Raw genomic sequence first — 15,171 nt, 5'->3', positions numbered from 1 at the left:
TTACATAAACAATACTTAAAAAGTAATTACAACATTTGAAAATGGAACTCTTTGGCTGTAGAGTATAGTTTGTTTCACCTGATTGTCACTTGTTTTTACATTGTGGCGTATTTTAGAAATTGGTTGTCTACATCACCAAGGAAGTAACTCGTGAAAATTTTCGTAGTATAATTTTCTACGACTTCAAGTGTAAATTAACAGCTTAGCGGAACTTTGTGGTTCACACTATCGTGGTTTTGTGGAGGTGTTTGAGAGTGCTGATGAAGAGTGACGGCAGAAATGTAAAGTTGTCTAACTGTTAATAGCTTCGACTCTTTGTACAGACGTTAGGTTGGGAATAATTTGGGTTTAAAAAAGCAGATTTTCAACAACATCCTTTGAGCTCTTTCCAATTTCAGTAATACAGTTTTTGCAGCACCACCCCATGTTCCAATGCAGTATGTCAGAATAGATTGTACAAGAGCCTGATACACCATTATTAGAGTATCCTTGTCTGCCACATGACTGAAGTACTTGAACAAATACGAAAGCTTCCTAACTCTTTGGGATAAGGTATGAATGTGGTTCTTAAATGTAAGGTTCCTGTCGATGATAACACCAAGGTACTTCACACTGTCAACCCTCTCTATACAGTGGCATTGGCATGGGTGTAAGATATTGAAAATACATTTGTAAGCTGTAAGAGTCATTGAAGGAGGACAATAGTTTTTATTATTTATTGAAAAAGCTATGTACTTTGTTTTTAAGTGGATGATTGCTTCTTTTTTTAACAAAACTGGACACGTGGCTACTGTTGCTTTGGAGAATCGTTGTACCGTGAATAGTGATTGGTACACGACCATTTGTTTGCCGGAAGTTATTGACAAACTCCGTAAAAATAACTGTAAACGCCGTACCATCTCGCACCACGATAATGCCAGTTCTCACAAAGCCAGACAGACAACAATTTTTGAAGGTAAACAACGTTGACCTTATTAGCCATCCCGCATACAGTCCCGACCTGGCACCTTGTGACTTTTATTTATTTCCAAAAATTAAGAACCAGTTACGCGATCAACGATCTTCATCACATGAAGAGGCTGTCGAAGAGTATGAAAAATATGTTTCAGAGATTGTCACGGAGGAGTGGCATAAATGTTTTCAAAATTGGTTCATTCGTATGAAAAAGTGCATTAACGCTAACGGAGAATATTTTGAGAAACAATAAATTCATTTCTGACCATTTATAGTATTTTCTTATTCATTCCGGAAACTTATAGTGCGCCTCACGTACATTCATCGTTTTTCGAACTTGTGCGGGTTAAGTCTTTAACTTTAGAAATGCATCTCTATGCCCTGCCCTTGCCCATGGGCAATATAATATAGTTAGATAGATAGAAAATTGTTCATGGTTAGCACCAGACACATAGAGGGATTACAAGATAACAATTAAACACATTAGCATGGTAACAATTGGAGGTCTTATCACTTACACAGACATATAGAAATTATTAAACAACACGTTACAATTATATATATACAGGGTGTCCCAAAACTCAACGTCAAGCGGTCACTGGGCAAGAGGCCAGGTTATATCAGTTCTGGTAAAAATTAAAAAAAAATCCATGTCACTTAGTTAAGTGATAATAGGCATTTTTTTGAAAATATTGAAAATCGATACCTCTAGGGTATCGATTTTGTTTGTTTATATGACACATGTTTAGGTACTGTCATCACAAATTTTCAAATTTTGGAGTGATTTTTTTGTAACGTCATCATAAATAACCATGCTATTTATTGCAGTCACAAATCAAACAATAAACGTTATGAATTTAGTAAAAAAAAATAAGTTTCATTGAGTCGTAGCTTAAAAAAAATATGTCAGCTAGCTTTGACACTTCATTTTTTTTTTAAATGTACTACACTACCCTGGGCAAGTTATTTTAAAAGATGGCCCATATAATCAAGATTTCAAAATGGTACAATACTTGCCACTCTTCATTCCATAAAAAATATTATAACTTATTTTTTGCAAAAGGAGCTCGTTTCAAAAAAAAACTCATGCCATGATAAATAATATTTTTGTGTGGTCAAAGATTGGCTTTAACATCGTGGAAGTGAGATGGTCACATGTGATAGAGTGTGGAAATAATGCCTATTGCTGTGCTGTGCTGATTATAAATAATAATAATAATAACACAAATGCAGTAGGCGGTCCTGCTGAATATGGTACGTATTGTACGCCGGTTCTTGAATCTGAGTCCCTGATCCCGGCCGACTGTGCCAACCGTAATACCGCCTCTCCCATTTTAAAATTCGAAATACATCTTTTAGCCCTCAGGAGAGTCTAAAATAAATATCCATAGTAATAATAATAACGTACACACTCATAGCCCCGTAATAGGGAGACTCTGTGTCGCGGGTGCCATGGACACACACATAGACAACCACAAATTACGCCCAAACTCACCAGAGAAATAAATGTACACCACGTTGCGGATACCAACTCGTTACTCCAAGTACCAAGTACATGTAGGCCATACAAACATTTCTTCCGGCTCGGGAATCGAACTGAAGACCTCTTGCGTGATAGTCCAGCATGATAACCATACGGCCACGTAGACAGTTCATAATAAGAAATTTCATTTTATTTTGTATAATAATAGAAATACATTACAAATAATTAATTATATTAATAATCGCATTGATTACATTATTATAATAATTATCGATTAAGATCGATCACAAAGAAAAATTCCTTCGATTTGACAGGACACGAATCTGCGTCTGTGCCATACCAGGGCGTTCACTCATGGTTAACCCCAACTTAATTTTATTTTAAATATACTTTTCTTAGAATAATATAATTATTAAAACCGGCTCGTAGTCGATTTTACTATCGCGGGTAACTCACATTTAACCCTAACGTAAATTTACCTTTACTTATTAGCACGTAGGTACTAACATTGTTCAAATTAAAATCGACTTGCAGTCGATTTCAGTGTCGTGATTAACTCGCAGTTAACCTCGACGTAACTTTATTTTTTTTTAAATACTTGACATATTAGCACGTAGGTACTAATATTGTTCGAATCAAAATCGACTCGCAGTCGATTTCGTTATCGTGGGTAACTCGCAGTTAACCTTGACGTAATTTTATTGAAAAAATATACTTTACTAATTAGCACGTAAATACTAATACTATTTAAATTAAAATCGACTCGCAGTCGCTTTCGTTATCGTGGTTAACTCGCGGTTAACCCCGACGTAAATTTATTTTAAAAAATACTTTACTTATTAGTACGTAGGTATTAATATTGTTCAAATTAAAATCGACTAGCAGTTGATTTCGTTATCGTGGTCAACTCGCAGTTAACCCGACGTAATTTTATTAAAAAAAAAATCTTTACTTATTGTACAATATTAGCACGTAGGAACTAATATTGTTCAAATTAAAATCGATTCACAGTCGATTTCGTTATCGTGGTTAACACTCAGTTAACCCCGACGAAATTTTATTTAAAAAATTGTTTACTTATTACCACGTAGGAACTAATATTGTTCAAATTAAAATCGACTAGCAGTCGATTTCATTGTAGTGGTTAACTCGCAGTTAACCCCGACGTAGTTTAATTTAAAAAATATACGTTATTTTAATTTTTTATTGAATTGATATTCAATTATTTTGTAAAAATATACGTTATTTATTAACACGTAGGTACTAATACTGTTCAAATTGAAATCAACTCGCAGTCGATTTCATTATCGTGTTTAACTCGCGGTAAACTCCGAGGCAGTTTTATTATAATTCATGTAAATGCACATATTAATATATCTGTTCGGATTTTCATCCACTCATGTTCGATTTGGTTATCGGGGATAACTCGCAGTTAACCCGATGTTTTATTAAATGTAGGTTAGATTCACATTTGCGATGTAAGGAAGCGAACATTTATTACAATTGCGGAAGTAGCTAGTAGTGCTATATGATAACAAATGAATATTTTCATTTTTTATTTTCATTATTTGTGAGCGTAAGAAAAAATCTTACCTTGATCAATGTCCAACTCGTCCGATGACATTATGATCCTATAACGCCGACGACGTTTGGCATCTGTATTTTCCAAGTATTTCAGTTTACTTTTATAATATTCGATATTTTTTATGTTTGTTTGCTTTGACATTTTAACGGAGCTGCGGTTTTAACGGAACGGGTGTGGATTTGGACGGTGTGCTTGTTGCCACAAGTTGTGTTGAGGATAGAAAATGGTGGTGGATGCCTGGTAGGGAGTGTAAACGTCAAAACATTTTTTTTCTCTAAAAACCGTGCGGTGTTACCTAACAAGTTAATGAAACTACCTGGTTAAATATTATATCGAGAATGAAGCGATGAAATATAATTATAAAAAAATGCGAATTAATTTCACAAAAAATAAATGAATGTCATGGTAGTAAAATAAATAATATAATAAATCAACATTAGATCATTACTCTATATAGTTAAACTAAAGAGCTATAATTAGTAAAAAAAAATCTCAAACTGACATACGTTAAAAACAACACCTTAGAATTATCCGCCGTAAATTAGAAACATTTTACCTGATTTTTTACTTCGTGCATTACAAAGTTAGAACACATTTGTTTATTTATTTCAATCGTTATTATTGCATACAATAATAATAATGTACATATACATTGCACATAGGAAAACTATTTCGGAATTTATTAATAAAAATCTTAAAAAAAACCAAATTATAGTGACAAGTCGCAAAATTATATTTTTTTTAATTTCCTAACTTCAGTCGCTGATTCCTGTTTCACTGCCGTTTTGTATATATATCTAAAGATGACGTCTATGAGACGATGCCATATTTCGTTCTGTGCTGCATCGAAAAAATCCTCTTCAGTCGTGGTTGAGCCATACACCTGCATCGAAAAGTCCAACGCGTAAGGAATACCATACACCTGAAAAAAAAATACACATGAAAGACAGTGCGCTAAAAGTAGGCAGAAAATCCGAGTTAAAAATGGTTTCCTAGAAACCCTAAAGCGAAACCATAGCAATGCTCAAAATCACACAAATTGTTAGGTAGTTAGTTGCCTGTAAATCGTAATCAAAACAGAATTTGAAAACAAAAAAATAATTGATAACCGTCCGATAAATAAATGAAAGCCGTGGTAGCCTAATGGTTTGACCTACTGCCTTTCAAGCACAGGGTCGTGGGTTCGAATCCGGGCTCGCACCTACGAGTTTCTCGGAATTTATGTGCGAAATTTAATTTGAAATGTAATCATGAACTTTTCGGTGAAGGAAAACATCGTGATGAAGCCTGCACGTTGAAGAAGGTTCACAACCCTCGGAAAACGTGTGAAGTCCCCAACCGGCCTAGGCCAGCGTGGCGCACTATGGTCTAAACCCTCGTCTGAAAGTAAACCCGTGCCCAACAAAGGGACGTATAAATGGGTTGATGATGAGAATGATGATGATGACTAAAATAATTTATTTTTCTTTTGTTAATCTTAGGTCCTATCAACTAGTGCAGTCAACTAGAAACAGTTTTCGGTCGTATTTCCGACAAACGTGTTTTCGTCGAGTCATTGTCGCGGAATCTCATAATTAAGTACACTGGAATGGTTCGAAACATGTCGAGTAAAAATTCGACTTAAATACATAAGTTATCCGTTAGTTTAGTTAAGGCGAAGGCATTTCAACTTGAGCCTAGATTTTAGGAAGTGAGGTGGTCGCCTCTCGCATGTCGCATTGCAAATGAATATGAATGAAATAAGAACAGGTGAGCAAGTGCCCGATGGCGATTGACGGGGCAACGGACGTATCGTTAAACCGCTGGGTAATTTGCAAATTTTGAGATAAATGTGAATTTAATAACTAATACGCCTTCAGTTGAAAACCAAAATTTAGCAAGTTCTCCGTACTACTTAAAGACAAATATGTCCATATATAAATTATGTATAGTGTTACATATTTTATTCTTAAATAATAAGTTTTACACTTTTATTTTAGCCTGTTTTCAGAATTACATCGTATCGTGTAAATTATTAGCAGATTCTTTAAATAATATCCTTAATATACATAATCTCGTTATTCAAAATAATATAAATAAATATATTATTTCATTTCGGAAATACAAAATCGAACAACAGTCGATCTGATATCCACAGCTAAGAACAGCGAACGAAATATACAGTGTCCTGAGAATAAGCAGTCTTGAACATAGGTCTTTGTTCTACGGATGAGTCGATTTTTTGTGAGACCGTCCATTAATAGTAAATACCTGATCTAGCAAAACTGTTTTTCCCGCTTCTCCTCCAGTGACTCGCCTTAATATTCTATCTCAGACCTCACCTGAAACTTGTCATCTTGCACATGTAGCCTTACTAAACCAAGTGTATGATTAGTTGGATACGCTGTTAAGGCAGTTAGTAATTTCTATAACTGTAAGTTTGCCTATCATAGGTAGGGCACTATCTTGCAGTGAGGACCCCCCCCCCCCCCCCCCCCGGTGTGAGGAGGAGAGATGTAGCAGGCTGGATCAGTTTATATTTAGAATTGTATAAATAATAGAAGGTTGTTGTCAAATGGACATCTTGGAGTTCTGGTCAAAGCTTTCAAATTGAATGTATAAAGTTTTATTTATGAATATAATCCACGTTTATCTTTAAAAAGTGCCTCTCGCTACGCAATCTCACGACTACGTCCCGTTACAGAACTAATAGTTTTCTTACTGTGGAAGCATAATCTACACTGGTAATTGAGAACTATATATTTTCTTACTGTTGAAGCGTAATCTACACTGGTACCAGTGACTTTCCCGTACCAGTTGTAGAGACTGTCAACTGCGACAGACATTACTTTAAAGCTGGCATTCCTCATCGCCTCGTCAATCTCGCCCTTTAAATCGACGTACTTGTCATCGTCTCCTGTTGTTGCTGTAAACCCTTTCGGATAAAGTACTGCGTCGCCCTGAAAGTTATTGTCAACAATTACCATAACACATTATTTGATAAATTAATTGCAATACCGTAGATACATTAGTAGTTTCAAGTTTGTTTCTTTTTAATAAATTGTATAATTGAACGGTTTTCCTTCAATATAAATTACTATGTTACTTATAAGGAATTAATTCTTATAATTCACCCATTATAAAAATACAGGATATTATTTTTTTTCACATTATTTCGCTTCGACTCCCAGGTGGAGCAGAAAAGTTTAAAAGTCTTTGAAAGCAGTATTACTTACTTTTAAAAATAAACTAATATGTACATGAAGCGTTGCCTATCTACACAAATATAAACACAAAACAATCAATTAAGAAAAATAATGAATATGTGAATAGTAAGTAGTAATTGCTAGTGAGAGTAAAAGGACAATATGTGATAATAATGTCATGTTTTTATTGGTCATATGCACGCATTTACCACAATCTCACTTGATGATATGGGACAACGCTTGCACTAGGGCAGACAATTCTATGCGTTTCACAGTGCACGTAAAGAAAGAAGCAAAGCGCTTCGTGTGTATAGATGGTACAGAGTTCCTTGGAAATGGAAATGGAAAAACCGAAATTAAATATAATTGTGCCATTACATCGCATACACTCCGAAATGTATCCGACAAAATGCCAATAAACGGGCAACTTTCAGCAGTCTGGAATCTCAAGACTCCTAGCTTATAGCTTGTCCACCAGGGCATTATGATTGTAATGAATTGAATTCGTGAAAAAAATTTCATTTTGTGCGTAGTTATTACAGTGTCTGAATCTGAATCTGTGGAGAAGCATTCCAAAGCATTCAGTACAAGGCCTTCTTCCAGCCAAGGATAATCAATATTAATCTCTAAAATTTCATGCTTGAGCAACATGCCTAACAGAGTAACACAAAAAAGTATTCATTCAATAAAGTTTGTATATGTCTGAGCTGTCCAAGGATTTTCTGCACGATTATTTTACCTAAATGTTGGCAGCTCTGAAACAATTTCAGAGCTACCGACACTCCGTGTGTGGAACTCAAATTCTTCTACAATTCAGCTTAAATAAATACATCAATACCTTAAAAACGTGTTTATTTAAGCCCCCTCCATGCACATGAATGTAGGCGACGATCTTGTGGCTCAATCGATGGAACACTTCCCGAATGGCTTGCGTCTCGTATTCAGAAAAGGCGTGATCTCCAGGGTAGTACTGACTACACGACGACAATAGAGGTCCTTCGTTCCAAGCGACGTCGAAATTGCGATCCAACATCACCCCCGGACATGCGTCTTGAGGCGACATGTTCTTATTCCAAATGGGATGCTGCAAAAATACCCTTAATTAAATTAACCAACGCCAAAGAAGGAGGACTCACTTCAGTTTGTACACGTATGTTTATGACGAACACAACCAAGGCACTGTCGACTTTGCACGAAGCCTCAGAGCTTGGACAATGGATATAGCTCGCACAGATTATTAATAGACTGCGTGATTTTGGACCTTTATACGGTAGTGTCCACTTTTTTGAACTGGTGATCAGCAATGTCTTCGTTGTTTGAGACATTTGTCCAATATCTAATTGAAAACTTATGCAAAATCTGAGTGGGATACCTTATGAAGTACTTTGAAATGTATATTGAACAGTGCGATGAGATGCGGCGAGAAGAAAAAGAAAGTGAAACGTTTGAGGGTTGATACAGGTACATGCAGTTACATGTACTTACATGCAGACTAAACGACACTCCATCGGGATTGGCCATTGGTATGAGATAAATATCAAACTTATCTAAATGTTCCAAATAATTCTTTAAAAGTGATACAAAATTATTTATTTCATATAAGTATGGCAACTCGGTGAAGCCCCAAATATTCAATCCATGTACAATGAATATGATTTTCTTTTCAGGTGGATCGTCTTCGTATTTTGCAGACATTTTATCAGTCCTCAGAATATCATGATGTAGTTCAGTTGCTTGAAGAAGAATTACGTCATTGTATGCAGCCGTACGTCCAATAGTAGTAAGTGTTACATTGGTATCTTGTAATTCGCATAATATTTTTTTAAGTTGTTTTGTTAACTGAAAAACGTCATTTCATTATTTTAATATTTATTATTTACTGGATATCAAAACCCTGTGAAAATAACCTCATATCTTGCGGAGTATGTGCGTGTCAAAGAAAGTGACTCCATATTCTTTTATACCTTGACGAAACCAGGAAAGGAGCGTCAGCATCTCACTGTGTATTTGATAGTGGCGTTTCAATGACCACTAGCCCGTTTTGAGTGGCAATTTTAACAAATAATATTTTATATTTATAAACGGTAGCAATAAGTCCTATTGGTAATTGTAAAATGTTTGTATTAAAAGGACACTTACGCTGTAAGGACTAAGGTTTTCCATACTAGGTTCATCTAATTTACCACTGAAAATAAAATTAATTATATTAGTTGAGTCATTCATGAAACTTCATACATGCACGGACATAAACTACACAAATTATCATGTCCCACGGAAAAAGAACATTGCAAATGCAAAAATTAAATAGAATGTCCTGAAATAATGTAACTTACTCTAATTAACGATCCCGAAAAATTCTCTCAAATAAACGGCAAAATTAATTTCAGATCTATTCTTAGGAATTTTAAGCAACTTACTGCAACTTAATGCAACTTACTTTTGTCGAACGTTAGTTTTCTCAGAATACTGCCGTAACGCAGTTTGAGTTGAATTACCCGGACTGTAATTTATACCACATTTCCATTTATTCTGTTATAAGTTTTTGTTAACTTATGCGTTTTAGAGTTATCACAATAAAAATTATTAAAGAAATTTTACCTCTCAATGTATGCGGCAGTAAATCGTGGTCTGTAAAAATTTCATATGCTGTTAGTACACAAAAATACGTCCTTACTGTACGAGTATGTTATTACTTCGAATTATCGCGAAGGTACTATATCCGCTTCTTGGTCATATCCAGCGTGTAAATTTAAGGTTAAACTTGCATAAACACCTCTCAATACAATACGAAAACTTTGACTCGACTTGATAATAATTAAAATTGTAAATGCTGATATTTTCTTCGTGTTGCGAGGGAATCACTATAGCAAAGGTTTTTTTTATTGATAAGCATTATGTATTCTCTTCAGACAAGACCAAATATACAGATAGGGGGATTAAATACCTCCTAAGTCTCCATGTCCCTGTAATTTAGAAGCGTCGGTAAAGACAGTAGTCCAGTTATGCCATTCTCTCTCAACTATCTTAGTTTTAAAATTCCCCGGGAGCAAACCAAGTCTTCAACGATTTGAAGACTTGGTTTGCTCCATGTCTGGTTTGCTCCATTCCAAAACTAAGATAGACTGTTGGGCGGAACTTTAAACATTTAAAGCCAGTTTCAAACAACGGGTTCATATAATTTTGGCATATAAGGTATGGAGGGTTTCTTGTGGGACCAAAATTAGAAGAAAGGATAATCTCCGACAAGGATTGTGACATAGGGATCAACGGGTGAGAGGAAAGTTGAACGATCTTGAAAAGAAATCTATTAACAAGGAATTGTCTGCGTAGATGTAGACGGGGCTCCAGACATTCGACTCGAAGAGCGTCTGTTGGTGAGGATTTCTTGGCACACGTGACTAATCACAAGCAGGTTGCCTGGATTCCGTCCATCTTAGCTAAGGCTAGCTTGTTGCATGGTTCCAGAAGGAAGCCGCCATAATCAAAATTACTTCTGACAATTGCGTTGCAAAGGAGACTTTGGTTATAAGGATGTGATCCCCAACCAACACCAAAAAGTGCAAGTGCAAGGACATTCACGTTATTTTCAGCTTTTTCACAAATATTGTTGAGGTAATGGATGCCAGACAATTTTGAGTCCAAAATATTGCTAGTAAAAAAAAAAAATTAAAATTTAATTTTTTTTTTTTTTTAATTCAAAAATAAAAAATATTTATATTTTAAACATTTTATTTATTTATATTTTTTAGCTGTACTTTTGGAAGCTGAAAGTGAGAGGCCGTGATCGGATAGCCAAGAATCGAGATAAAAAAGGTCAGAGTTGAGGCGGCTTTCAGTATCTGAGAATGATTTGGAACAAGCGTACAGAGATACATATCGTCTACGTATTGCAAAATTTTGCAGAAGCAATTGACTGAAGTGTCGAGGTCAGACGTGTACATGCTGTAAAGGAGAGGGCTAAGAACGGAACCTTGAGGCAACCCATTCCAGACGATACGATGAGTTGCAGATGATATTGATCATTCTCACAGGAATACTCAGATTGAGCATCTTCTGCCTGAGTAGTGGAAGATTCACATTATCATAAGCGGATGTTATGTCTAAGAATATACCTATGACGTATTTTCCCTTCGGAGAAGGCTAGTCGAACATCCGATGTAAAAATGCTTAGGCTGTCCATAGAGTCCGTGCCTTTTCGGAAGCCAAACTGGCTTCTGGATAACAATCCCAATTTTAATAAGTGTTCTATGATTTTAACTCAAACAGATGATAGGGCGATAGATCGATATGAATTTGAGTTGGATGGGTCGTGCCCAGGTTTTAAGATTAGAACGATAATTTGGATTTTCCATGATATAGGAACTATGCCAGATTTATAAATTATGTTCATAATATTCAAAAATAAAATTTTCGTGGATTTACAGGGCCTGCTAATAAACGTATAGAGAATGCCGTCTGCACCCGGCGCCGAATCCCTAAAATGGTCCGAAGCGCTAGTTCTTCGAAAGATAAGGGATCATGAATACCGTCAGAAGTTGACAAGGAGGGGTTTTTAGCGGCAGATGCTTCTGAATGTAATATAAATAAATAATTTTGCAATAAAATCCGCGAGCCGTTAGATGAGATGTTGTTATGGTCAGTTTGAGATCTGCGAAAGGATTTTATTCTCTTCCAGACTATAGACGGGTGGGTGCGGGGTTCCAGAGATTCGCAGAAGGTACGCTAACCCTGAAATTTCTTCTTGATCAGAAACCTTCTCGTGTGAGCTTTAAAGATTCCCCTTTTGGAAAGTTAAATAATTCTCAAAGGATAAGTCACATGCGATTCAAGTTCTGCCTGATATCGTTCCTTGACTGACGACGAGCACCACGAATCCCACCACGGGGAAGAGGAAATTTTACAGTTTGCAGAGTTTTTCAAAGCGATAGTTTCACCTGCGGCTGACAGCAAACATGAGACGAACTCGGAATATATAGACAAAATGGTTGAGGGGGTTACTTAAAACTGGTTTGCATGTTTACTATTTTGCTGTTCAGGACCAAAGAGTACACTTCCAAGTTAGTCTGCTTAAGTTTGTATTTAAGTAAGTGCAGAATTGACGTCATTGTTGCGTAGAAGAGATTGTAATAATTTTGACATCATACTTTGTATAATTTCAAGGTTCATTCAAGGTTTATTGTACGGTAATATATCATTGAATTTGGAAAGTACATTTATTATTAAATTAGTTATAATATCAGACAGATTGTAATTTGGACTAGTATAACAAGGGTTATTATTATTTGAAGGGTCCCTAAAGGAGAACACCATTAGGTTGCGTGGACTTGGGCGTAGATGTTATAAAATTATGTGAGTTTTTATCATAGCCGTGGGTTCGTTTTTGTCTACGGCGGCTTTCTGTAAAAGTTGTCTTACGATAAGATGTGGATGAAATCTGGGACTGTAGGCGGACATTGGTACTAGGCGGAGACCTAACTGTTTGGGGTAAGTGAAGAGAAGGGGCAACTGCGGGCGCTGGGATGGAGATGCCATGTCAGCATATGATTTTCGTACTGAGCTGAATCATCCGGAAGTTTCTAGGTAACCAATATTGTCTTCAGCCATCACTTTATCACTTTTTTGATTAGCTTTTCACGGGTATGCTCTGGGCACCTTGAGTCCATAGCTTTATGGGAGGCAGAACAGAAAAGGCAGGACACTGCATCATCTGGTACGGTGCAGGAGGGGCCAATCATGATTCTGGGCACATCTGGAGCAGCGCGGGTGTGAACGGCATTGCTCACAAACATGTCCAAAGCGGCAGCACTTGTACATTATGGCTTGAATATATAGGTCCACTGGAAGAGACATATTAAAACAAAAGACTCTCCGGGAGGATCTGTCCCAAAAATGTCAATACCACAGTGGCAGATGGCTCCCAAGTGGCTTGTCCTTCAACTATTCGTTTTTTATTTAGCCTCCTAACCTTTAAAACTTGAACCTCTCAATAAAGTTGTTTGCATCCTGAGGTGTTTGGAAATAAATTGATACTTTGTCTCTGCCATTGCTTTTTTTTCCGAAATTGTTTGCTATTGTAGATTGTTTGGGCGATTTTTAAAGCACGCTTTGAATTTGTGGTAGCAGAGGAGTCACTCTCTGTACGAGAAACATGGACTAGAAAGGGTCTAACGTCATTGTTCGAATATTTGAAGTCAAAGTTACTTTCGTATCACTCCAGGGTATATTGTATGTTGCACTGATGCAGACGGGGGAGCCTTGTCTTTTTAGTGGAGCTATCAATGTCCGCGTAAGGAGGGCGTTAGCTCTTTTGATCACTGGTGTTGATCTCCATTGAGCTAACAGGCGGAGATATAGATAGAGAACGAGGCCCCCTATTAAGGTGCTCCGCTTCGTCATTGGGATCACAGAACATGAGGGGAACCTACCTCTATGGTATTTTTTACCACCAAGAACACATAATACAACACAATTTCAAACTCTCAGTGAGAAATTAATAGAAAAGCGAAATTCAGTCCGGACACGTGTGTTAATCATCACACCTTTCAACCATGACCCAACCCTGCATTGTAGATGTTTGAAAGATATATGAAAAAAAAACAAAAACCTATACTTCTCCGGTTGCCTTGTCTTTGCCTTAATTTCTTCTTCCTTCGATGTATAGCTATTTATGGTTGTATGTTCATTTTTTAGTTTGTGTGTCTTTTTCTTTTCTTTGTTTTTCATCTCGTGTTTTATTATTTCTTTGTCTTTTGGCTGCCGGGGTTGCTTCTCACTTTCACGATTGCGATCATAATGGTAACGTTTTGTAGTAAGATGTTTTTTATCTTTGTTATCTAGATCCTTTTTCGGCCTAATTATATTTTTTTCTAGTCTTATTTTCGTCGTCGATTCCAGTTCATTTTCCGTTTCTTTTGGAGCTTTTAGTTGTTCTGCTGTCTCTTCCGTTTCCATTGTATTTTCCCTATTTTTTCCCAACGTCTTCACCATGTCTCCTTCTGTAGTTTTTCTTGTTTCTTTTTTTTTTGACATTCTTACCACATACTTGTCTTCACTGTATTTTATTTTATCTCTTTCCGCTTTTGTATTGTGCTTGACTTTCACAGTTTCCTCCTGTGTATCTGTTGTATATCTCGACTCTTTTATTGTCGATTTTCTTTTGTGTGCTTTCCCAATTCTTGCTATTACGTTTTTAATTACTGTTTCTGAATACTCGTCGGTTTCTTTACCTACTTCCTTTTCCTTCTCCGTTTCTGTATCTGTCTCCACTTCCGATTCCGAAGACTCGCTTTCCGAACTTTTATAATTTCTTTTTCTACGACGTAGGTACCTTTGAAAAAAAAATTGAGTATCATAACCGTTGTTATAAACAGAGTCCAATACTGTAATAAATAGCAATATAAAAAATACTTAAATCTATGTATGCCAAGTAAATGTCAAAGAAGAGATCTCCATTTGTTTGTTATCTCCATGTGTTCTCCATTTGTTACTATTAAATCTATATTGAGATTCTATGCATAACACTTGGAAGACACAAGAAACTACAAATTAATTGTTTGTTTTTTAGATCTACGAATAATCTTAAAATTTACAATTTTCCTGAGACAGCTACCATTTATCGAAATAATTTTCTGAATAATTATTATCACAAATGAGCACGAATAACTTGTTTCCCTGTTTCGCCTTGTAGTGCACTATAGTCGCTGTCGTAACCCACTTCATAAAGTATTCTACATTCCACCAAGTTGTACGAAATATGGCCGGAAATGAGATCGTTGCGCGTCTTACAACTACGTGCAAAAAGTTTTTCAGTTTTGGGTTTAGCTAGGTGCGACGAGACGTGCGGGGCTGCGGCGGCGTAACATTGACATCTTTGCACATACTAAACATTCATTTAGACGACGAATTAGTGGAGTAATTTGTCCATTCTAAGTTGTTACATCTGACTTTTTTTTTCTGTGATACCC

At 36.2% G+C, this 15,171-nt stretch overlaps 1 protein-coding gene across 1 annotated transcript; it reads right to left on the bottom strand.

Moving 5' to 3' along the window:
- Positions 1-4,733: 4,733 nt before the first annotated feature.
- On the bottom strand, positions 4,734-14,209 carry LOC113231065 (mast cell carboxypeptidase A-like). The gene is made up of 8 exons (XM_026465229.1): positions 13,812-14,209; positions 9,806-9,835; positions 9,645-9,707; positions 9,347-9,392; positions 8,693-9,046; positions 8,046-8,291; positions 6,773-6,961; positions 4,734-4,944 (listed from the first exon to the last, which is right to left on the bottom strand). Exons 1-8 carry the CDS (start codon positions 14,192-14,194, stop codon positions 4,753-4,755), a joined length of 1,503 nt encoding a protein of 500 aa, XP_026321014.1. The 5' UTR covers positions 14,195-14,209; the 3' UTR covers positions 4,734-4,752.
- Between the last annotated feature and the right edge of the window lie 962 nt (positions 14,210-15,171).

This window comes from Hyposmocoma kahamanoa, unplaced genomic scaffold (genome assembly GCF_003589595.1).
Source record: "Hyposmocoma kahamanoa isolate Upper Pololo Valley unplaced genomic scaffold, ASM358959v1 64, whole genome shotgun sequence".
NCBI lineage: Eukaryota > Metazoa > Arthropoda > Insecta > Lepidoptera > Cosmopterigidae > Hyposmocoma > Hyposmocoma kahamanoa.
Note: the sequence above shows the minus strand (reverse complement) of the source record. Positions and strands in the feature narration are given on the sequence as shown.

Coding starts and splice junctions, on each gene's coding strand:
- LOC113231065 (XM_026465229.1), bottom strand. CDS start 14,194: ATGGTGAAGACGTTGGGAAAAAATAGGGAAAATACAATGGAAACGGAA. Junction 8,292..8,692: donor GAGTGTCGTTTAGTCTGCAT/GTAAGTACATGT, acceptor GTATTTTTGCAG/CATCCCATTTGGAATAAGAA. Junction 4,945..6,772: donor GTGTAGATTACGCTTCAACA/GTAAGAAAATAT, acceptor TTTTTTTTTCAG/GTGTATGGTATTCCTTACGC.